This window comes from Mus musculus, chromosome 11 (assembly GCF_000001635.26).
Source record: "Mus musculus strain C57BL/6J chromosome 11, GRCm38.p6 C57BL/6J".
Classification (NCBI taxonomy): domain Eukaryota; kingdom Metazoa; phylum Chordata; class Mammalia; order Rodentia; family Muridae; genus Mus; species Mus musculus.
In genome coordinates this window covers 85215377-85239350 of record NC_000077.6, presented here as the reverse complement: position 1 = coordinate 85239350, position 23974 = coordinate 85215377, and the positions used below count along the sequence as shown (strand labels likewise).

Here is a 23974-nt window from a genome sequence, read left to right as displayed (position 1 = left end):
CACCTGGCTTAATTTACTTTTCTCACTGTGGATCTGGTCACCTCCCCAACGGCATACCCCAGATACTTGCTGTTTCTCCTGGCCTCATGCTCATGGAGCAACTCCACTCATGGTGGCTTCCTCTGCTCCTCTCGCTCTCCTCCTTCTTTCCTGTTCCTCTCTCTTCTCCACCCCCCAACCAGGTAACTCAAAGTCCATCTACCTCTAATCCCTCCAGTAATTGGCTGTAGCCAATTTTATTTAACTGAATAGTTTTAAACCAAGGGAGAAGGTTTGCACAACAAAAGCTTGTAAATGTGAGAATTGGCTTGTAGGCCTAGGCCTTCCAGTACAGAATTTAGCACTACAACACCTAACAACAGACCAAGCCTCAGCACTTTCCCCCCTCTCCAGTGCCACCACGTTACATTCATTTGGTTCCTACCATATTTATGTGGTTCTGGGAATTAAACCCAAGGCTTTATAAATAAGTACTCTATCAAATGAGCTATACTGCTAGCCCAATAGGTCTTGACTAATAGAATGTTATGTGTAGTAATCAGGGAGAATTTAAAGAAGAAAAAAAAATCTATGGGACAGTAGTTGCAAACATGTCCAGAAATTTCATTTTCTGTAGACGTAGGTGAGAGGTAAGAATTAGACTTTTCCTATATGCATCCTTCCCTAGTGGGTAGAACTTGAGCCCCATTGGTCACTTATGGTGTAGCTTCTATGATGTGATGACATGTGGTACCGTAGCTATGTCTTGAAAACTCAGCTTTCGGATCCATGCAGCCATTACTCCGTGGTGGATCAGTCTTGAATATGTGGATTTAGACCTGGTCTTCAGGAAAATACTTCAGATTTAGGACAAAAACGGTCACTGTGACCGTTTCAATATTCCTGCGTGTAACAGAGGCAAGGATGGGCGTGCAGGGCTGGAGTGGCAATAACTGTGAGGCCAGGGCAGGAAGATGTGATTTCAAGGCCAGCATATGCTACAAAGCAACATCCCTATCACAAAAGAATAAGGGCAATAGCAGAAAGTTGTCCTGCTCAGGCCACCATACTGTATGCATCACTTTAATTTTCATTAATTTTGATATATTGGGGATTGAGTCAAAGGTCTCTCAGCTGCGAGGCACTAGACCTCCGCAATGTGAGCCCATTCCCATCTCCACTTCTATCGGTTTGTTTTGTTAAAATTTAAGACAGTCTAAGTTGCTCACTGTATGGCTCTGGCAGGTCTGAGTCTGTGATCCTCACGCTTCATCCTCAGTAGCTGGGATGACAGGCCTGTGCCGCTCGTTCCAGCATGTCTCCTTCTCCTGAGGAAAGTCACACGTTTATCACATGTAGCCATGAGAAACATAAGGGTCATCACGGAGTCTAAGGTGATAAGTACCTAGCAACCTTAGGGGGCTGAAATGGGGTTTTCTAGTTATCTATGGTATGTATATAATAAACCACTTCGACCCTAGTGATTGTAAAATGTGGTGAGAATTTTGGTTTCTTTAAAAACATAGAAATATTATAAGAATGTGTTTTCATTTTAATCCCCAGTGTGGTATGTGGGGTTGCCCACCGAAGCTGGCTATGATCTGCCTCATGCTCTAGCCAGGGTGCCATTTTGTCAGCTGCAGGTAGTCTTGGCAAGTGTGTGCTATTTGGAATTCTGGGGACTTTTCCGAGCGTATATAAATGCTAGGGCCCCCGAGAGGGAGAGGTGGGGTTGGTGGTGGTGGGTTGTTGTTTGCTAGGTAGTTGTGGGAAGTGAAGAAACAAGAAGAAGAAATCAGATATCCTGGTGGCAAAGATCAACCTTGTCCCAAGGAACTTGATGCCCCTACTACTCACCCCGCCTGTGACCCAGGCTGTGTCCTCTTGACCAAGGCTCCCAAGGGCATCTTGCATGTTTTAATAACATCTTCTGTTTCAAAGCCATAAAGGAATCAAGAGGTCTGTTCCCAAATTAAAGACAGAGTTCAAATGCAGGGCTTGTGCATGCCTATGCTTCTCTGCCAAGCTGCTCCCAGCCCTCTTTTTAAATCTCTAATTTTGACTATCAGCATCTACGATTTTACAGCGATGGATATGTTTGTCTGACACCCTTCATCTACTCACAGAATCTGCATCCCGGTTCTGATTCTGATGAAATATCCTAAGAGATCTGCATTCTTTCACGAATCCCTTGAATATAGATGCTGGATAAAATATAGGTATTCACTTAAACTGGAAGTGGAGATAGATAATAATGTTTTAATAGGTCATAGTGAATAGTTATATAGTTTTATACGAAAGGGATCCAAAAATATATTTGAGCCCGAAAACTAATGTAGGATTTGCTAAAGGAACTATGTTTTTTCTTTTTCTTTCTTTTGTTGTTGTTTTGTTTTTTTGGGGGGGACAGAATTTTTCTGTGTAACCCTGGCTGTGCTGGAACTTCCTTTGGAGACCAGGCTGGCCTTGATATCTGCCTGCCTCTGCCTCTCTGTACTGGGACTAAAGGTGAGTGGCACCACAGCCCAGCAGGAACTATGTTCTTTATGATCTTAAAGGGGTAGGTAAAACTACGTCATGGCTCATACATCTTAAAAACTTTCAACAGAGCATGGCTGCAGGGGCCTGTAATCCTAGCTCTCAGTAGACTGAGACAAGATTCCCTGTTCCATGTCAGTTTGGACTCCAAAGCAAAGCTCCAGTTCTACTTCTAAAAAACAAACAAATAACACCCCCCCCCCCATCGTTCCCCAAAACAAAAACAACCAAACAACAGAAATTTGAGTTCACTGCTACCCACCAGCCTCCACCCCCACCCCCTGTCTTGGGAGATAGAGAATCAGTGCAAGTTTAAATCCAAAGCTAACAAGTTATTGTTCCAGGCCAGCCATGCCCATAAGTAGGACCCTGACTCAAAATCAATCATCAATCAATCAATCAAAGGGTGTTTTAGAGGTTTCTATGTTTTTTTTTTAAACTTGATAAATCTGTCAACCCTATTTTGAGGCTGACTACAGCTTTCCCAGGTTTGTCAATTATAGCCTAAGAAATCACAGGACTGAAGAAGTTTAAATGTGTGTATGGTTAATCAGTTTCACTGGATTTAAAGTGCATTTCTCCATTTGTTTGACATGCATTCTCAGACTACTAGAAGAATTTGGTAGGCAAGCCAAAACATTTAATAGATTCTTTTTTTTTTCAATGCAAAAATGGGGAAACGGGGCTTGAATGATTGCTCAGTAAAAAAATGCTGGCAACTACCTTTGATCCCAGCACTAGCGAGGCAGAGGCAGCAAGATCTCTGTGACTTGAGGCTAGCCTGGTCTACAGATAAAGTTCTAGGAGAGCCAGGGCATGTTAAACAAATTTTTCTTCTTTTAAAAAAAAAGAAAAAAGAAAATTGTCCCAGCACTCGGGAGGCAGAGGTAGGCAGATTTCTGAGTTCGAGGCCAGCCTGGTCTACAAAGTGAGTTCCAAGACAGCCAGGGCTATACAGAGAAACCCTGTCTCGAAAAACCAAAATTTAAAATAAAATAAAATTGGATAGGGGCTGGTGAGATGGCTCAGTTGATTAAGAGCACCGACTGCTCTTCCGGAGGTCATGAGTTCAAATCCCAGCAACTACATGGTGGCTCACAACCATCCCCAATGAAAAAGAATCTATGAGCTAGGGCTGAGCGAGTAGAGCAGGAGACAACAGGGCCAGAGCAAGAGGGACAGGCCTGGAACTCACACTGTAGACCAGGCTGGCCTGGAGCTCACAGAAATCCACCTGCCTCTGTCTCTGCAGTGCTGGGATAAAAGTGATGGGCCACCACATCCCTCAATATAGATTTTCTTTGTTTGAGACAGGGTCTCACTCCATAGACCTTGACCTCAGGAGATACCCCTGCCTCTGCCTCCCAAGCGATCCATTCCAAGTGCACCACCATGCCCCGTCCGTGCTGTGCACTTTTGTGAAAAAAAGATCAGTCCTAAAGTTCGTTGATCTAAAAGATCAATTCTTAAAGTTGAAGAGGGCTGTCGTCGAAAAACTCACTGAAACGAGACTGTGTTGGAGAGCCACAGCACGCTGGATAAAACACCACTCCAACTACCGCCCAGCTTCCCCGGTGTCTCGTCCTTTAGGAACAAGCACCCAGCGCCCCTCAGACGCTCCGCGCTCTTTCTCCGCAAGTTTTCCGCCTGCCGCATTCCTTCCCGGGCGCGTCGGCGCGTCGCGCGTTGACGTCATGACGCACACACGCAGCCCCGCCCATGCAGAGCTGAGAGCCTGGACGGAACTGGGCTCGCTCTCCTGTTGGGAATGTGAGGCTCTCGGTACGGTCGTGGTCTGCGTTCGTCCGGATCTTCCGTGGCCGCCGCTACCGCCGCTACCGCCAGCACCATCTGCCCTCAGGCCGCGCGCGCACGCAGAGGCCCGGCAGCCGGGTCCGAGAGGCGCGCGCACGCCCGCTCGCCCGCGTGGTCGCCGCCCCTCGGAAGCCTCCGGAGCCTCACACGGGTTCGCTACGGAGGGAGGCGGAGGCCTGCGGGAGGAGGCGGAGGAGGAGCGAGGGAAGATGGCGGCCGTGGAGCTCGAGTGGATCCCGGAGACGCTCTACAACACCGCCATCTCCGCTGTCGTGGACAACTACATCCGCTCGCGCCGCGACATCCGCTCCTTGCCGGAGAATATCCAGTTCGACGTTTACTACAAGGTACAGGCGATCTGTTCTATCGGACCCCGCCGCTGCTCCTGGGCCGCACCCCCTTCCACGTCCACGGCCCGGCCTGTAGCTCTCGAGGTAGCGTCGGCTGCGGTGGCCGCTTTCCGATACGCCGCCACCCCCGCGTCTGCCTCCCGGTCTGTGCGGCCCGGGGGGGTTCTTGTGTGAGAGCTATCCGCCATCCCCTTAGGGGCCCCAGGGTAGGCCTGCGGGAATGCCTGACCCAGCCGAGTCCCACCCGGTCCTCTAGTCGCTGGGGTATTTTCTGTCTTCTCTAGTGTTTGTATCAGCTGGACTTTTTTGTTCCGCTCCACCCCTAATTCTCCCTACTTTGTCATCTCGTCGATCCTCTTTACCCGAGTAACTGCTTTCTTTCTTTTTCTTTTTTTTTTCCCCTCCCTTCTCTAATCCGAGTTTCGTCCCTTTCCTTTCTTTCAATCCGAAATGATTTAGTTAGGGCTTAATGAAAATGGTCTGTGGGCTTCATTTGCATATCCTTGAAAGCTTTTTTGTGTGGTTTCTAGGTTTGTTTTGGTTTTTCGGTTTACACTTTGGGTTAAATTGGGAATTTTACTAATAGATTAGTAATAGACTGGATCTTTAGAAAGGACGCAGTGAAATTCCCTGAAAGCAAGAAGTAGAAATCTGAATTATACCAATGTGTATGAAAAGTGCGATTTTGCAGCATTCTTGCGTCGCTCCCTCTCAAAAATCTGCACAGAAAGTCCCAAGTTGCTCTCCAAGGAGTTTCAAGGGTAAGTGTTCATAGACGTGGACAATTTTTGCAGTGTTCTGAGAGGGAGGAGAACTTTATGGACTCGGAGCCTCCCTTTTCCTCTCCCCCACGTTTGAGTGTGAACACTGGCCTTATTCAGGGATCCTTGCTTTGAGTCAGCGAGAATTTCAGTTTCCAGTAGCCACTTTTGCAAAATATGACCAGTAGAGCTTTTATTTTTAGATCTTTAGTATTACTTGATTAGTTAGTTGTCTCCCAGCAGTGTAATTTGATATTTAGCAGATTTGTATATTCTTATCTTTGTTCGGTGTTTTAGGGCGTTTGTTTTATTAGAGAGATTGTCTGCTTTTTCCAGCTTGAGAACATTCTTTCAGAATTAGCAACTGACATACTGCAGTCTATAAACCCTGCTGCTGCTTTGCACCAACCCTTACTTAACAGGTAAACTCATTTCTCTCCTAAATACCTGGAGAAGATTCATCTTGACAGCATGTGTTAAAATTTTTCGATTTAGAAGGAAACCTCCCTCCATTCCAAATGGTTTTGATACATTGATTACTTGTGTGTGACTAATGTTAGTTTTATGCATTTAGGCTACATCGGTACCAAGGACAAATTAATTTGTTTTGCTCAACCTGGAAAACTGCTGCAGTATGTGCTATTTCTGTTGATTTTATTAAGTCATATGTATAGTGTACACCTTCTAGAGCAAGTCACTGGGAATCTAACCAGTAAAAATACCCTTACTCTCTGAATTCTGTCAAAATGCTTTTAGTATCTTTTAGTACCCTCCACTGAAATTAAAGCCTTTCCTTTGAAGATTATTGTTAGTGAGTATGCTTTGGCCTGTGTCCTGTCTCTGTGTAGGTCAGAGTTTTCATATTGCTTTTTTGGGAACATTTTATTTTTTAGTCAGATACTTGATGTGGACCTTGGTGCAGGGCTTGGAGCTGGGTTAAATACGGTCATCTGTTACATTTGTTTACGTCTTATAACTAAATTCACCTGTATAGTAGAGTATAACCCTGCAAAAACTTGTTTCCTTTTTTTTTAAAATAAGAATTACTTGTTTTATTTATGAGTACACACTGTATCTATCTTCAGACACACCGGAAGAGGGCATCAGATCCAATTACAGATGGTTGTGAGCCACCAGGTTGTTGCCGGGATTTGAATTCAGGACCTGGAAGAACAGTCAGTGTTCTTAACTGCTCAGCTATCTCTCTAGCCCTTCTTTGTCTTATTTATGCTTTTACTGTTCTGGAAGTTGAATCTAGGGTCTAGTTCATGCTACACAAGCAGTCTACTACACTACATCCCCAGATTTTTTTTTAAAGAGATGTATTTATTTATTTATTTTATGTATGTGAATACATTGTAGCTGAACAGATGGCTGTAAGCCTTCATGTGGTTGTTGAGAATTGAATTTTTAGGACCTCTGCCTGCTCCGGTTGTCTCCGCCATTCTGGTCAACTCTGCTCACTCAGTCCCTGCTTGCTCCGGCCCAAAGATTTATTATTATACATGAGTACACTGTAGCTGACTTCAGATGCACCAGAAGAGGGGGTCAGATCTCATTATGGGTGGTTGTGAGCCACCATGTGGTTGCTGGGATTTGAACTCAGGACCTTCGAAAGAGCAGTCAGTGCTCTTACCCGCTGAGCCATCTCACCAGCCCTTCTCTTAACTTTTTATGTATTTATTTTAAGACAGAATTTTTTTGGCGGGCCTGGAACTCTATGAAGACCAGACTGGTTTCTTGACTCAGAGATACACCTGCCTCTGCCTCCTGGTGCTGAGATTTAAGGGCCTTAGTGCCAGACAAATCTCCGTGAGTTGAGGCCAGCCTGGTCTATACATATGTGAGGAGTTCCAAGCTAGTCAGAACTATGCAGAGAGACCTTGTCTTAAAAAATTTATTTATTTAAAGATTTTATTTATTTTATGTATATGAGAACACTATAGCTGCCTTCAGACACAGCAGAAGAGGGCATCAGATCCCAGTACAGATGGTTGTGAGCCACCATGTGGTTGCTGGGACTTGAACTCAGGAACTTTGGAAGAGCAGTCAGTGCTCCTTTTTTTTTTTTTTTTTTTTGGTTTTTCGAGACAGGGTTTTTTTGTGTAGCCCTGGCTGTCCTGGAACTCACTTTGTAGACCAGGCTGGCCTCGAACTCAGAAATCCGCCTGCCTCTGCCTCCCGAGTGCTGGGATTAAAGGTGTGCGCCACCACGCCTGGTGAGAAGACTTTTCTAAGTGTGAAGCCAGAAGCCATATGACCCTGCTTCAAGTGAATGAGGTGGTCAGTGTCCTGAGGGACAACACTCAATGTTGTCCTCTGTGTCCCATGTGCCCAGTCAAAATACAACCTGAGAGAAAAAAAGAATATTAATTAATAGAAGCTACTACCATGCTTATGGAGTACAAACTGACATATCTTTGTTGTTTTTGGTTTTTTGAGACATGGTTTCATTGTATAGCCCTGGCTGTCCTGGAACTCAAAAACTCTGCCTGCCTCTGCCTCCTGAGTGCTGGGATTAAAGGCATGCACCACCACTGCCTGGCTGGCAACATATCTTTTTGGTTTTTCAAGGCAGGGTTTCTCTGCTGTCCTGGAACTCTGCAGACCAGGTTGGCCTTGAGCTCAGAAATCCGCCTGTCTCTGCTTCCCAAGTGCTGGGATTGAAGGCGTGTGCCACCACTACCCGGCTAACATATCATTTTTAATGTTTAAAGTTTATACTTGTGTGTGTTCCATGTATCCATATATACACCTGAGTATGGAGGCCAGACAGAGAACAACCTAGGGTATCATCCTCAAGATGACCACCCATTTCTTTGGACTCAGTGTCTCATTGGCTAGACTGGCTGACTACAGTGTCTCAGGGATCTTACTGTCTCCACCTTCAAGTGCTTTGATTATTCAGCAGAGTGCCTTACATGGATGCTAGGGTTTAACTCTGGTCCTCATGCTTACAAGCAAGCAAGCACTTTATTGATGAAGCTAACTCCCCTGCCTCCATTTCCTTCCTCCCTCTGCTCCCCTACCTACCTTTCCCTTCTCTTCCCAGCCTCTGATGCTGTTGATTCATAGTCTCTTGTAGCCAGTGCTGCCATAAAACTCATGAGCTTCTAGCCCAGTGGTTCTCAACCCGTGTGTTGAAATCCTTTTTTGATTTCATATCAGATATCCTATATATTATATTAGACAGTAGCAAAATAACAGTTATGAAGTAGCAACAACTTTATGGTTGGAGTCACTACAACATGAGGAACTGCATTAAAGGGTTGTAGCATTAGGAAGGTTGAGAACCGCTGATTTAGCCTCTTCCTCCTAAGTGGTAGGATTGTGATTGTGTGTACATACTACCATGTTTAGTTTAGTTTTGTTTTTTGGTTTTGGAGTTTTCTGTTTGTTGTTTTTTTTTTTTTCCCCGAGACAGGGTTTCTCTGTATAGCCCAGCTGTCCTGGAACTCACTCTGTAGATCAGGCTGACCTCGAACTCAGAAATCTGCCTGCCTCTGCCTCTCAAGTGCTGGCATCAAAGGCCTGCGCTACCACTGCCTGGCTTCTCTTCCATTCGTGAGCCTCAGAGAGCAAATTCAGGTCAGGCTTGGTGGCAAGAATCTTCAGCTGCTGAGCTGCATTGCCTGCCATGCTTTATTCCTATTTTACTTTTTTTTTAAAGATTTATTTATTTATTATATGTAAGTACACTGTAGCTGTCTTCTGACACTCCAGAAGAGGGTGTCAGAGCTCATTAGGGATGGTTGTAAGCCACCATGTGGTTGCTGGGATTTGAACTCAGAACCTCTGGAAGAGCAGTCGGTGCTCTTAACCACTGAGCCATCTCTCTCTACACCCCCCCCCCCCCATTTTACTTTTTAAATGATGCAGATGATGCAGTTACACTTGGAGCGCAGAAGTGTGGCATCCCCTGAAGCTGGGAGTTAGGTGTGGTTATAAATGAACTTGTGTCCTCTGTAAGAACAGTTGTGCGTCTAACTGCTAAGCCATCTTCAGCTTCTCTTCCCTGCTAGAAGTAGAGTGCTTGCCAGCATGTTGAGGTCTTCTCTAGCTGGATCCGTACAACCATAAAATAAACTTTTCATGTTAAATTAAACACATACATAGAATAGGGTGATGGATGGACCTGCATGTGTCTTGTACACAGCTCTAAAAGTGACTATTTCATTCATATATATATATGTGTGTGTGTGTGTGTATACACACATACATACATACATACATATATACATAGGTATATGTATGCAAATACATGCATACATACATGTTTATCTATTGTGTGCGTATGCATGTGGAGATCAGAGAAGCCTTTGCAAGTGTTGGTTCTCTCCCTCCACTGTGTGTGTTCTGGGGATCAAACTTGGGTCCTCAGCCTTGGCAGCAAGCCTTTGCTCACTGAAACATCTTGTTAGCACAGAGGTACCATTTCTTATAATCTAGCATGGTAGCATATGCCAAACTTCCAGCAGTCAGGAAGCTAAGACGGGGTGGGAGTCAAGAAATTAAAGGCCAACCTGGTAGCCTGATGTAAATAGTGAGATCCTGGTATTATTGTCATGTCCTCGTTATTTTTATTATATAATCTAATTTCTCACCCATTTTACCCCGTCTTGTATTTGGGTGCAAATCTAGATATTATTTCACCTATGTTTTTTTTTTTTTTTTTTTTTTTTTTTTGAGACAGGGTTTCTCTGTGTAGCCCTGGCTGTCCTGGAACTCACTTTGTAGACCAGGCTGTCCTCGAACTCAGAAATCCACCTGCCTCTGCCTCCCGAGTGCTGGGATTAAAGGCGTGTGCCACCACGCCCGGCTCTATGATATTTTAATAACTAATACTTGAGCATAATGCGTGTCTGATTTCAAATTGCTTGTTTCAATTAGGACCTTGAGTTCTACTACTTAGTAATGGAACTTATTTGGAGATAGAATCTCATATATCATATAGCCCATGGTTGCCTTGAACTTCATATGTGGCTAATAATGGTCCTGTTCTGGGCTGGAGAGATGGCTCAATGGTTAAGAGCACTGACTGCTCTTCCAGAGGTCCTGAGTTCAAATTCCAGTAACCACATGGTGGCTCACAACCATCTATAACAACATCTGATGTTCTCTTATGGGGTGTCTGAAGACAGCTACAGTGTACTTACATATAATAAATAAATAAATCTTAAAATAAAAAAGAATGATCCTGTTCTGATCCTTCTGCATCTTACGTAGTGGGATTACAGATATGTACCACCATGCGCAGGTCTGCCAAACACACTATTGAGCTACAGCCCCAGTGGTCCTGGAATATATCTTTTGTGTGCTTGTATTGAATGTATGTAACATGTAATGATATGTAATATATGTGCACGTGCACACATGTGTACACTAAGACACTGGGGGTCCTACTTTGTCACTATGCCTTATTATCTTGAGAGTTTGTCACTAGACCCGGAGCCAGGCTATTAGCCAGCAAGTTGCAGTGGTACAACTGTCTACACTCCCACAGTGATGGTGTTATACTCACATGTGCCAAGTCTTATGTTAGTGATGGCAATCTGAATTTAGGTCCTCTTGCTTGGGCAGTAGGTACTCTTTAGCCACTGAGCAGTCTCCTCAGACCAGATATCTCTCTTAAGTCTCTTTTTAGCTGTAAGTTCATTTTCTTCTTTTTTTCTTTTCATTTCTTTTTTCCTTTTTTAGAAATGGGTTATTTTGTTCTGTGAACAGAATTTTATATATTCTGGAGGGTTTTTTTGTTTTTGTTTTTTATTCTGGAGTTTTGATGGTTACTAGATGATGAATGTCATCTCCCCACCTGGGTGTTTTTACATTTGTCTCTGAGAACTTCATGAGTTTCATAACAGATTTGTTTGGTTTTGTGTAGAAGTGTGGTTGTAGGTTATGCAGTTAAGGTGTGGTGTACATGTGGAGGCCAGAGGTATGTATGGTAGTCCTCAGGCCTTGTGGACCTTGGTCCTTTTGTTTGTTTGTTTCTTACTATTTAGACCATTCTGGCCTGGAACTCAGAGATATGCCTGCCTCTGCCTCCCGCATGCTTGGTTTAAAGATGTGGGCCACCATGCCCTCTCCACCTTGGTTTTTGAGAATGGGTCCCTCATAGCCATATGCACAAATGCATGGGTGTGTGCTTGTATGAATGTGTATGTGTGCATTTCAGACCAGCCAGCTAGGGCTTTGAAATCTTGTTTTAAGAAAGGGGGGGCGGGATCTGGGGTAAGTGGGACTAGCTGGCCAGGAGCTCCAGCTGCCCCCACTGCCCCCCAGCCTCCCCGGTGCTGGGATTATAGGAGATGTTGGGCATTGAACTCAGGGCGACATGCTTGCTCTGCAACTGTTTTTGATGACTGAGCTCACTCTTGAGCTCCTTTTTCAATTTTTTGTTTATGTTTTTCTGTGACAGCGTCATTAATTCAGAGTGGCCTGGAATTAGAATCTTCCCACCTCAGCCTCCGGTCTGATACCGGAGTTACAGATGTGCACTACTGCACTTTGCTGGTAGGCCAGGTTTTTGTTTTGTAGCCCCGACTCTCCTGGAACTTACTATGCAAAACTCAAGAGATCCATCTGCTTCTGTTTCCCAAGTGCTGGGCTTAACCACCACCAGCTCAAGTTTTATCTTCTTAATTTTTGGCAACTGTAGATTTTCTGTGTTCAAAAGCTTCAAACCAGTCAGGCAGTGGTGGTGCACACCTTTAATTTCAGTGCTCAGGAGTCAGATCTCTATGCGTTTGAGGCCAGCCAGGGCTACAAAGAGAGACCCTGTCTTAGGAGGAGGGAAAAAAAGAAACATATTTTTGTCTATGAATTAAAGCAGCCATATTCAGAATTTGTTTTCAAGTTTTCCATCTTTGTTATATTCTATAGTAGAAAACTGAGGCTGCTGTTCACCAGCTACTAGCACCTTGCTCTAAAAAGGTTAGTTAGATCACATATGGCAGTTAACACAGAGACCCACAGCTGGTTGAGGTGCAGAGAATAAGGCTATGGGATGCTTAGCCCCTTCTTCCCAAAAAGTGGAGTAAGGAACTGAAGCCTGTGAGGGTCAGAGGGAGGAGATGGCCACAGTGAGACAGCAGGGCAGCTGCACGTGTGAACTTTCGGCATCTGTGACAGCATGCACAAGTCCTGCTTCCAGCCAGATGGTAGCCACTGGGAGAAGAAGAGTCACTTCTCTTTGAGGATGTGGCCCTTGGAGAGTAACCCAAGCACCAGTGGATAGCCTACAATCAAGAGGGTGTGGACACCGCAAACTGAATTCTATGTTTTGTTTTGTTTTCAGTTTTCTTTGAAGAGGGCACAGAATGGTGTTGACAAGTAAGGAAGCTGGATCTGAAAGGAACTGGGCAAGGAAGAATTGAATATGATCAAAATACATTGTATAATAGTGTCAAAGAATTAATAAACATTTTTAAAGGGGGATGGAGAGATGGCTCAGTGGTTAGGTTAAAAGAATTTACTGTTTTTGCAGAGGACCAAGGTTCAGTTCCCAGAATCCACTTGATGGCTCAGAATGACGTGTAACTCCAGTTCCAGGGGCTATGATGCCGCCTTCTAAACTCTGTGGGCTCCTGTATGGATGTGGTACGCACACACACACACACACACACACACACACACACACACACATATTAAGGTCCATACACATAGTCAGATAATACAGTTTTTTAAAATACTTTTTTTAAAAAAAGAAAACAATAAAGCCAAGTACTTAAAAAATTTTTGGAAGTTACTGTGAAAACTTAAGCATGTGAGATTCACTGTTAGATCTTTCTTATAAATTGTTCATAACATGGTTGGGATGACATATCTATGTGTAAAAATTGGGGTTTTCCTTAGGATCATATTTACCAACTTCTGAACTATTTCAAAAAAAATAATAGAATAACAACAGTACTGAATACTTGGTTGCTAATTATAAACTATAGAATAGAGACTGTCTTGAGTTTGTCTCTTCTGAGTTTCAAGTTCATCCAAAGTTGGGAACTAACAAAATTATTCATTCCAAAAATTTAAATGCATATCTAGTACCAGGAATCATGCTAAAGATTGGGAATATAGTAGCGACTGAAGCCACTTAATAGGTTATAGGATGTTATGGAGTGATGGTTAACAAATACCTTCCCCTCATTTCTTCTTTGAAATATAAATATACTTTTTTTTTCATTTATTCTCCTCACTTCCCCTCTCTCCCAGATCAACTCCTTCTCTGTTTCCCTAAAAAAAAAAAAAAAAAGGAACAGAAAGAAACAGTGGGCCTACAGGGATATCCACCACACAAGGCCTAAAAAGATACAATGACTGGGCTCAAACCCATATCACAGCTGGATGAGGCAACCCAGGAGGAAAAGGGTTCCAAGCACAGGCAAAAGAGCCAGAGACACCCCCACTCTCATTGTTGGGAGTCCCACAGGAACACCAAGCTACATAGCTAGAGGGTATATACAGAAGACCTGGCTCAGACCCATACAGAGCCCCTGTTTGCTACTTCATTTTCTGTGAGCCCCCATGAGCCCTGATTAGTTGCTTCAGTGGCTTGTGTTCTTGTAATGTCCTCTGGCTCCTCCAAGCCTTCCTCCCCCTCTTCTGAGGAGCTCTCCTGGCTCTGCCTAGTGTTTGACTGAGGGTCCATGCACTCGCTCCCATCATTTGCCTCTCTGAAGACAATACAATCTGTGAGTGTAGCACAGTATCATTAGGACCATTTCATTGCCTTTTTTCTCTTCTGCTAGTTGTGTTTGGTTCTATCCTGACAAATACCTTTTTAGGTTAATGCTTGTTTGTCTTGAACCTGCTTGGAAGAAAGCACACTGTATCATAGGGAGAATATAATGAATGGAATTTGAATTGAGAACTCTGAAAGAGCTCCATGAGGAAGTAACATCTTAGTAGAGACAACTTAAGTTATAAATTAACCAAAGAATTCTGGCCAGTCACAAGATTGGCGGCTGGAAGATCACTGCACAGTGAGTTCAAGGCCAGTCTGGGTTATATGAAACTTAGTCTCAAAAGACAACAAAACCCAAAAATCACCTCTTAATCAGGCAGGTTTTTTTAGACTGATAATTTATCAAGCAATTATCTATATATAGGCATACCCTACTTTGGAAATTAAAACATCAGGGATGTTGTTTCTTCCTGGGATCTTGGATGAGAAGAAAGAGAGGAAGCTTTGGAAAAACAGGCCAGGAACAGGATACACCCAGTGAAGGAACAGATTGGATAGTGCAAACTTAGGTAGGTAGATTTTGTTCTACTTACATGTATGTCTGTGAGGGTATCAGATCCCCTGGAATTGGAATTACAAAAGTGGTGAGCTGTCACATGGGTGCTAGGAACTGAACGCAGGTCCTTTGGAAGTTTCCTTTATAATTTTCTTTAAAGAGAAAAGAGCTCTATTTATAAGGGCTTTAGGGCAGCTGGAGGAGATGAAGGCCTTGGGAGAAAAGGAGGAGCTGAGTAGAAGGTCCTTGTATTTCTACCCCCCCCCCCCCGTCCTCCTTTCTCTTCCCTCCTCACATCTGGTTAGAGTCTGTTTAAAAGTTCACTACAGCATTGAGATTGGTAATGGAGTGCCTAGAGGTTGGAGGTAAGGATTCATTTACCTCTGCCCTTTGTTCCTGGGGTCTATCTGCAGCAAAAGCTTAATGGGCTATAGCCCCATTTCCAGCTCCACTTGGGACTTCTGGATGGATGTGGAGGGTGGTTGGGGACCTCAGAAAAAGTGACATCAGGCACCTGCCGATTGGGATAATGAGGCTCACAGTCATGTTGTGTGTTATCGTGCCCATATCCCCCTAGGACCTCAAGTCGGAAGGTGCTTTGCTGAAGTGTTAGATGATAGTAAGGTCACCAGGATTGAAACTGAAGAGGGGTCAGAGAAGTGAGCATTTGCTGAGGAGCTGAGACTCTACAGTTTATCAAAGAAGCTATTGACCTAGGCTTCTAGTAAGGAGAGCCTTGAGGCAGCTATGGGCTCCAGAAAAGCCAGGTGGCTTTAGGTGTCATCTGAGATTTGGATACCTTTGTGCAGGCATGACCCTTGATGTTGGAGAACTTAAAATCTGTGTAGTTGGAGTTCATCTTCCAGATTTATTCTTGGGTTGGTGTTCCTAGTACCATCATTTCTTTTTTTTTTTTTTTAAAGATTTATTTATTTATTATTATATGTAAGTATACTGTAGCTGTCTTCAGACACACCAGAAGAGGGAGTCAGATCTTGTTACGGATGGTTGTGAGCCACCATGTGGTTGCTGGGATTTGAACTCTGGACCTTCGGAAGAGCAGTCGGGTGCTCTTACCCACTGAGCCATCTCACCAGCCCAGTACCATCATTTCTATGAGAAATAGTTTACATACTGCCCCCAGGGAGCATGAGCTGTCCAAGTAGAGGGCAGTCAGTGTTTAGCCAGTATTCAGCCTCTGACCACATGATAGAGACAAGGCTTAATCATTGACCCCAAAGATGAGCTCTGGAGAGCAGTAGTACCAAAAACAAATGCAGGAAACCCTGGACTTCACAGGGAGATAGTAGTGTTGAGATCCACCAGTATGTTCTGGACTGATAGGTGACATGTACCGTGTGAATTGATGTAGCCAATTTCTAAAACTGTTGTGTAAACCTTAACCTAGGTATAAGGATAATCAGCTCAGCCTTTGGGCCACTAGGAACTCTCTCAGCCATGTGACCCCATACCAGATTAAAGTACAGTTCATCTTTTTGGAGAGCAAAGATGTCTTGATTAGGGTTTTATTGCTATGAAGAGACACCATGACCAAGGCAACTTTTTTTTTTTTTTTTTTTTTGGTTTTTCGAGACAGGGTTTCTCTGTATAGCCCTGGCTGTCTTGGACCTCACTTTGTAGACCAGGCTGGCCTCGAACTCAGAAATCCGCCTGCTTCTGCCTCCCGAGTGCTGGGATTAAAGGTGTGCGCCACCACGCCCGGCGCAAGGCAACTTTTTATAAAGGACAACATTTAGTTGGGGCTGGCTTACAGTTTCAGAGGTTCAGTCCATTATCACTCTGGTGAGAAGCATGGCAGCAGCTAGGCAGACATGATGCTGGAGGATCTGAGAGTTCTACATCTTTATCGGAAGGCAGCCAGGAAGAAGGACTGGTCTCTGTGCTTGGCAGAGAGCCTGAGCATAGGACCTTAAAACTCACCTCCCACAGTGACAGGACTTTCTCCCAACAAGGCCACACCTCCTAATAGTGCCACTTCCCATGGGCCAAGCATATTCAAACTACCTCAAAAAGGAGAGATGTGAGAAAAAAGCGAGGCAGAGGCTGGGAAGGTGTGTAGAGAATAATGAGAGAGGAACTGGGCTTATTGGAAAGGCAGGTAAGAAAACATGGGATTAGAGTGGAGCAGTCCCTGGGTACCCTAAGGACTTAATACCTTCCCACTGGAGTAGAAAGTGTCATGGCCTCACAGTGTGGCAGTGGTTCATCTTGAACATAACCATAACCTTGTTGATGGGGACCAGTTCCCTTGTGTCTAGTATATTCCAAATGAGCCTTGTCACTTTGATATCTGAGCCACCTCTTAGGAGTGCTCTAGGTTTTGGTCTAGGGTGAATACCACTGTGGTCACCTTTCTACTGTCACAGGCAGCCCTACTCTGAGTGACAGGAAATTGGTAGGTTTAAGGTTTTTATGCCTCCAGCCATGTCCCTTAGCTAATGCTTCTGCCACCTAGTTCTGCTAGTAGCTGACCCCCCCCCCACACCCAAACACACCACACATGCACACCCCTATGACCTACCAACACCTTGGCTGCAGGGCTCAGCTGCTAGGCTCCTGCTTCTTCCAGGTTCCCCCTGTCAGACTCCCCAGTTCATCTTTTTATTGGCTCTCCATGTAACTAATTCTCACTTATTAGTGTTACGGGTTTTTATTTTTTTGTAGTATTTTATATTCATGAATATTTTAGGTTTTTGGTTTTTGAGATAAAAGAGTCTTAGACTGTAGCCCAGATTGACCCAGAATTTACTAACTTGCTTTGACTAGCTTTGAACTTGTGACAGTTGTCCTGCCTCAGCTTTTTGAGTGCTGAGATTACAGGTATAAGCTACCACGCCTGTTACATTTTAGAATTTTATGTGATCATTTAACTCCTTGGTATTTTTGACTGGGATATAGTGGTTGCAAAGTCAATGTTGCTAGGTTCCTTTTAATATCCTGATGTGTTTATATGTTCATATATATAGGTTGCCTGTATCTGCACAAAGTGGAAACCAGAGGTCTGTTTCAACTCTCTAACCTTGGGTTTTGGTTTGGTTTTGGTTTGATTTCTTCAGACAGGGTTTCTCTGTGTAGCCCTGGCTGTCCTGGAACTCACTGTGTAGACCAGGCTGGCCTTGAACTCAGAAATCTTCCTGCCTCTGCCTCCCAAGTGCTGGGATTAAAGGGGTGCACCACCACTGCCCAACCCCTAACTTTGGGTTTTTGTTCTTTGTTGAGACAGGGTTTCTTCACTGGCCTGGAACTCACTAAGCAGGTCGGATAGACTGGCTAGCCTGTGAGTCCCAAAGGATCCTCCAGTCCCCGCCTTCCCTGTGCTGGGATTACAGGCACTTATCCCCACCCTTGTTTTTCTCAGGGCTTCTGAAGTTAGAGCTCAGGCTCTCGTGCTTGCACTAGCTACCACTCTACAGTGGAGCTCACCCCCAGGCCTAATTTAATTTTTAACATTTAAAAATTTGGAGTTGTTGAATTAGCCCAGTGGAAAAATAAAAGCCTTCCGTGCAAGCCTGGTGTTCAGTCTCCAGAACCTGTAGTGGAAGGAGAAAATGTTTAAGAAAGAAGAAAATCTTCCTAGAAGATGTTCTTGCAATCACACCAAAAATTATGAATAAGATTAAAAAGTAAAACATTTTTTAGGGGTCAGATAATATTTTTATCAAAAGTTCATATCTCCAACAACCTTTTTGGTCTGCCAATTGCATTGATTTTTACTTTGGGACAAACTTAAGGGTTAAACAGAATGCAACTGTTAAGTCATTACCCTGTCTGATAATTTAAATATGAATCACTGAGACAGGTTTTCAAACTCATAGAAGCAGCTCCTTACATTGGTTTCAAATCCTACATAGTAGGTTAGACAGATTTTCAATTAAAGGATATTGAGAACTGCACAATATATACAATTGAGTTTGTTTTTATTTAACTTCCAAGTACAGGCAAAATGGTTATATAACTAGTTTTCATTTTCTTTATTTTATAAAAGAAAGTTTAAGTGATAATGATGAGCCAGTTGTTTTGGCGAGGGTTAAGGGGGAACATGTTTATATATGACATGCACGTTTGAACGTTCATTTGTGTGTGAATGTGCATATGTGCTGTGGGACACTTGTTGCAGAGTGTATATGGAAGTCTGAGGATAACCTTGGGTGTCAGTCCTTCCTCACCATCCTTCTTGCTTTCCTTCTGTGTGCTATTCTCCTGTCTCCACCTCCTATCTTCCCCATAGGGTTGTTGTGATTACAGCCTGGGGATTCAAACTCACCCTCACACTTGTGTGGCAAATGCTTTAGCCATGGAGCCATTGGAAAAAGATTTTTGTCTTAGTGTTTTTTTTTTGTTTTTTGTTTTTTTTTTTTTTTTTGGTGGGGAAATGTCTGAGTATCTTGGTTAGTAGTTTTTTGGTTCTGCTTTACATTATTTTGCCCATAAAATTGGGATTTGGTTATAAATTCTCAGCTTTATTTTTCCTTAATTATTCTGTAATGCTTAATTGACAAGTAAGTATAACTGATTATTGGTACTAGCTCTTATTTTTCTGAGTACAAGAGTCATTTCCGAGATTAGCAGTTTTCTACTTATGAGCCAGTTTTTTGTTGTTGTTGTTGTTGTTGTTTTTAAAGACTTATTTATTTGTATGTGAGTACACTGTTGTCTTCAGACACACCAGAAGAGGGCAGCATATCCAATTACAGATGGTTGTGAGCCACATTGTGGTTGCTGGAAATTGAACTCAAACCTCTGGAAGAGCAGTCAGTGCTCTTAACCTCTGAGCCATCTCTGCAGCACATGAACCAGGTTTTAATGGTAACTTGAAAGCTCATCATTCCACGGGCATCACAGTCTGCTCCCCTCCCCAGCGCTGGCTGGGTCCGCAGAAATGTGCACCTGTTTCTCTTCCCTCTCTCATGGTGGAAATGGAACCTAGGGCTTAATCTGGCCTTTTTGTGTTACTGATAATCTTAAGTCCAAGAGTATGCTTAATTTGTAGTTTGCCTTCCTCATTTATTTATTTATTTATTTATTTGCAACTAATGTTCTCATCAATTGAGTTAAATATTAAGGAGCTGTAAATACAAACTGAACTATTCTGTTTTTGTTTTTATTTTGTTTTTGTATGAATGATTTGACTGCCTATATATCTGTGTACCATGTTTGCCTGGTGCCAAGGAAGCCAGAAGAATGAGTTATATTCTACTATGTCGTTGGAGTTACAGACAGTTGAGAGCCACCATGTGGGTGCTAGGAATCAAACCTGGGTCCCCTGAAGAGCAGTCAGTCTTTTAAGCCATCTCTCCAGCCCTTTTTCATATGTGTTTCTCTTTAACGATGTTATTAGTTATTTTTACTGTTTTTACATTTGTGCGCATATGTGGAGCTCAGAAGACAGTTGAAGGAGTCTGTTCTCTCCTTCCACCCTGTGGGTCCCTGTGACTGAGTTCCCGTTATCAGATTTAGGTAGAAAGTTCCTCACCCACTAAGCCATCTTGTCAGTTCCTAAATTGTTCTTTTAAAAAACCAGTTCTAACAAGTCAGACTATATGAATCCTGTCATCCCTGGATCTATAGATAGATGTACTATATAAAGTTAGTGCTTGTGAAATTTATGCAGAACTAAACTGAGGATTTGAAATGGGCTGAAGGGCCCAGTGTAGCATCTTGACAGGCTGTTTTCTAGATGCTAGCCTTGCTGTTAGTGACTTAAAATTATCTAGTTTTGGTTAAAGAAAAAAAGAGGCAGATTTAAGTTTCTCAAATTATAGACTTACTTAGGCTAGTAATATACTTACATACCACTTCCTGGTACTTTACCATGTTCCAGATGCTTCTGTTTCACAGTAGTAATCCTGAGCAGTTATGTGCAATTGTTAAAGTTTTTAATATGTCACAGAAATTTATTCATTATATTTTTCTTTGTGGAGCTGGGCAGTAGTTACACATTGCGAATATCTTTAATCCTAGGCAGATGGATCTGTGACTTCAAGGCACAGTTGGTCTAGACTTGAGTTCTAGGACACCCAGGACTACAGACAGAAACCCTGTCTAAAATAGTAATAGTAATAATAATTCTTTTATTTTTTTTAAACAAATAGCTTAAGTATTTTATTCGTTTGCAACTAAGCTTGTTAACACTATATAATGAAAATGTACAAAGAATAATGTTGCAGGTTTTGGTTAGATTTAAATCAAAGACATTCATTAATAAGGAATCTTCAGATGTGAATACCCCAGAAATGTCCGCAAGCCAGCTGATCACAACAACTGTCTCTGAATATCACCTTACTTTGTAAGGTATTAGCAAACATTTGAATTAAAACTCAAGATTTTTCCAAAATAAAGCCGTAATTAATATAACTATTCTGTATTCAAACTAAAACAGTTTTCATAAAACTTTCCTTTCCAAAACAACAGTAAAGGAACCAAGGCATTTTGTAAAATGTGGTCCTGAACAAGTCACAGTAAAAATAAATGTATACTTAAATCCCACCTCCTCAAAACAGAGGCTGCTTTCTGCTCACAACCTTGGGACCAAGGCAAAGAACAGCCAATAAGCAACTTCCGGCAGGGTATTGCCAAAACCAAGCTCTAAGGGTTGAACACGGACACCTCAGGAGAGTTTGGGGTAACCTGGACAAAGGGTCCAGATTCTATGTTGAAACTGATGCTAAGGTGAGCGGCTCCTCCCGGGTAGCAGTGCTGTGAGCCTGGCCCAGCCCCGCACTCGTTACATGCTCCGAGGACACCCTGATCTTCCGCTCCAGGGGAGATCTTTTCCCTGTAGAAGTTCAGCGTTCAGGGAGCTCCGTGACTGTATGAATGAGGTGAGCTCAGACTCCACAGGATATTTTAAGGCTTGGAGTCAAAGTATTTTTCCAGCACAGCTAGGCAGAGTCCATGTACTGATAGCCTGTCTCAGTTTGTTCTAATTTCTCACTACGTATTTGCAGATTCAGGACTGCAGACCTTCCCTAGATCATCATAATCACATCTAATGTCCATCCTAACTCACATTTCAAATTCTATGCCTGGGAACAGTCCCTGTATTTAACGATAATACCTACAAATAAGCAACCCACTGTTACAACCTATATGGTCACCAAACATTAATGATATTCTGTAGACCAAGAAAATGTTTTTAACCATAATTGTCGTGCATCAAATTCACAGCCAGAATCCCCAAGATCAAAAAAATTTTTTTTGCACAATACAAATAATAACTTAAAACACAGACACACACACGCACACACTCTCACTTCTCACAGAGCTGTGCTTGGGGAGACTCCACGTGTTGAGTGCCACTGAAGGCATTCTTTGCTAGACTGCTGTTGCAGGTACTTTGTCTGGAAAACCTATCACAGTAGGGCACAGCTGTTTAGTGGATGAACAGAAAAGAAAGATATGCTTGTGGCAACCAGAAAGGTTTAAGGTCTTTCAAGTTGTATAAAATGGACCTGCAGAGACATTTAAGTGTTCTCAGGGTGCAAAGTTGGAGCTGAAATGTGATATCAAACCAGTTGCAAAAAGTGTACAGCAGCCATCTCTTGAGGTCACACCTGGTACCAGATAGGCAAGAAGGCTTCAGGATACACCTGGGAGTTTGGTACTGAGGGTCTGCTCATACTCCTCTCGGACTTTATCTCATAGTATTTTAAGAGACGCTCACACATTAACCCCACTTGTCGAAGGGTAAAGGTGGGCTGGCCCTTCTTCATCCAGAAAGCACCTGGAGAACCTGGTGCAGTGAGTGCCGAGGAGGAAGGCTGACTTTCTGAAGTATAGGCTTCGCTTTGACTGAGAACAACTTCTAAATGTCTCCATCTCTGGTAACGATTATATTCTTGTTTTATGTTCTGAAAAATTTGCTCGGGAGTTGGAAGACAACTCTCGCTGCCGGGCGGGGCAGGCTGCTGGAGGCTCGCCGGTGGCGTCTGCATCTGAAGTGGTGGCGGCTCGGCGTCCGGGGGGCCTGAGGCCCGGAGTGGGGCCGGGCAGAGGGGCGCAGCGTTGCCGATTCGGGGAACCGGGCTAATAATTCCTTTATTAGGATCCATTTTTTTCTATCACAAAGTTGAAAGTTAAAACGTTTGAAATAGTTATTTTTCTTTTTTTTATTATTATTACAGCTTTACCAACAGGGACGCTTGTGTCAGCTCGGCAGTGAATTCTGTGAATTGGAAGTTTTTGCTAAAGTTTTGAGAGCTTTGGATAAAAGGTAAATTTGTGTGTATGTGTATAAGCTTTCTTGCTTCCTTCCTTCCTTTCTTGTCTCATGTGGATCAAGATGGCCTTGAACTTGTTAAACTTCTGATCCTCCTGCCTCTATTTAAATGCTTGGATTACAGATAATGGACAGGGTCACCCCCTTGCCCCCAAAATATCCACCACCACTACAACAAAAACCTGCTAAAATGTATATAACATAAAATTTGCCACTTGTATCATTTTAAAATGCATAATTCAAGGACTAGAGAGATGTCTCAGTGGTCAGGAGCACTGGCTGTTCTTCCTGCAGACCTGGGTTCAATCCCCAGTATTACCTGTGAGCTCACACCTGTCTGCAGTTCCACTTCCAGGGCTTCTGACACCCGTATGCAGATATACATGCAGGCAAAACACCAATGGACATAAAAATAAATTATTAAAAATGCACACAATTCAATAATATTAAGTATACTTCCCTTGTTTGACCATTTAGTAATAGACATTGCCAGAATGTTTTCACTGTCAAGACAAAAGTTATGAGTAAACAAGCCACCACTGAGTGCTATGATAGCAAATGCCATGGCGTGGGAAGTAGAGCTCAATGAAAAGTCTTGAAGAACAGAATGATGATAGCCACACTTTCTCTATAGTGGGAGGAAGTCAGAGAGCACGCTTTATAAATGCACAGAACACTTGCTGAGGGGTCAGGCGGTTTTGTTTTGTTCTGAAGCAAGGGGCTCATGTGTGGGCATTGGTCCTCGCCTTACACCTTCTTGAGCCAATATTTCTCTTCGTGTTCTCTGTTGAATTTGCCAGGCTGGCTGACCTGTGAGCCTCCAGCAAGTCTGTTGTTCAAGCCTCCATGCTCTTCTAGGGTGCACTGGGATTATTGGTGCTTGTGCTGCTGTGTCCAGCTCTGTGTGTGCTCTGCAGTGCAGACTCAGGTTGTCAGGCTTGTGAGGCAAGGATGAGCCGTTTCCCTAGCTCATTGTCTTTTTATTTTGGAATGTATGTGACATTTTTTTTTTCAGACTTAGCTTCAACTCACCTTATTCTTTTGGGGAAAACT

The 23974-nt window shown here is 43.3% G+C and overlaps 1 protein-coding gene and 2 long non-coding RNA genes across 6 annotated transcripts in view; 1 reads left to right on the top strand and 2 right to left on the bottom strand.

The window, feature by feature from the left end:
* Positions 1-1046: 1046 nt before the first annotated feature.
* On the bottom strand, positions 1047-4185 carry Appbp2os (amyloid beta precursor protein (cytoplasmic tail) binding protein 2, opposite strand). Its single transcript, NR_028329.1, has 4 exons — positions 4019-4185; positions 2104-2211; positions 1837-1940; positions 1047-1307 (listed from the first exon to the last, which is right to left on the bottom strand). It is a non-coding gene; the product is annotated as an amyloid beta precursor protein (cytoplasmic tail) binding protein 2, opposite strand (long non-coding RNA).
* A 45-nt stretch (positions 4186-4230) lies between these two features.
* Appbp2 (amyloid beta precursor protein (cytoplasmic tail) binding protein 2) overlaps positions 4231-23974 on the top strand; it is a 43813-nt gene continuing 24069 nt past the window's right edge. Inside the window, exons 1-2 of the mRNA NM_025825.3 lie at positions 4231-4679; positions 22827-22915. Coding sequence (NP_080101.1) covers positions 4542-4679; positions 22827-22915 — 227 coding nt within the window. The 5' untranslated portion in view covers positions 4231-4541. The remainder of the gene's footprint in view (positions 4680-22826; positions 22916-23974) is intronic.
* Gm38935 overlaps positions 6629-23974 on the bottom strand; it is a 33826-nt gene continuing 16480 nt past the window's right edge. For 3 of the 4 annotated variants that reach the window (XR_003949582.1, XR_001780282.2, XR_003949583.1), the window contains one exon: positions 6629-7793. This is a non-coding gene — a long non-coding RNA (predicted gene, 38935). Of the gene's footprint in view, positions 7794-8480; positions 8617-23974 lie in introns of those variants that run through there. The other variant, XR_001780283.2, reaches the window with a different exon arrangement.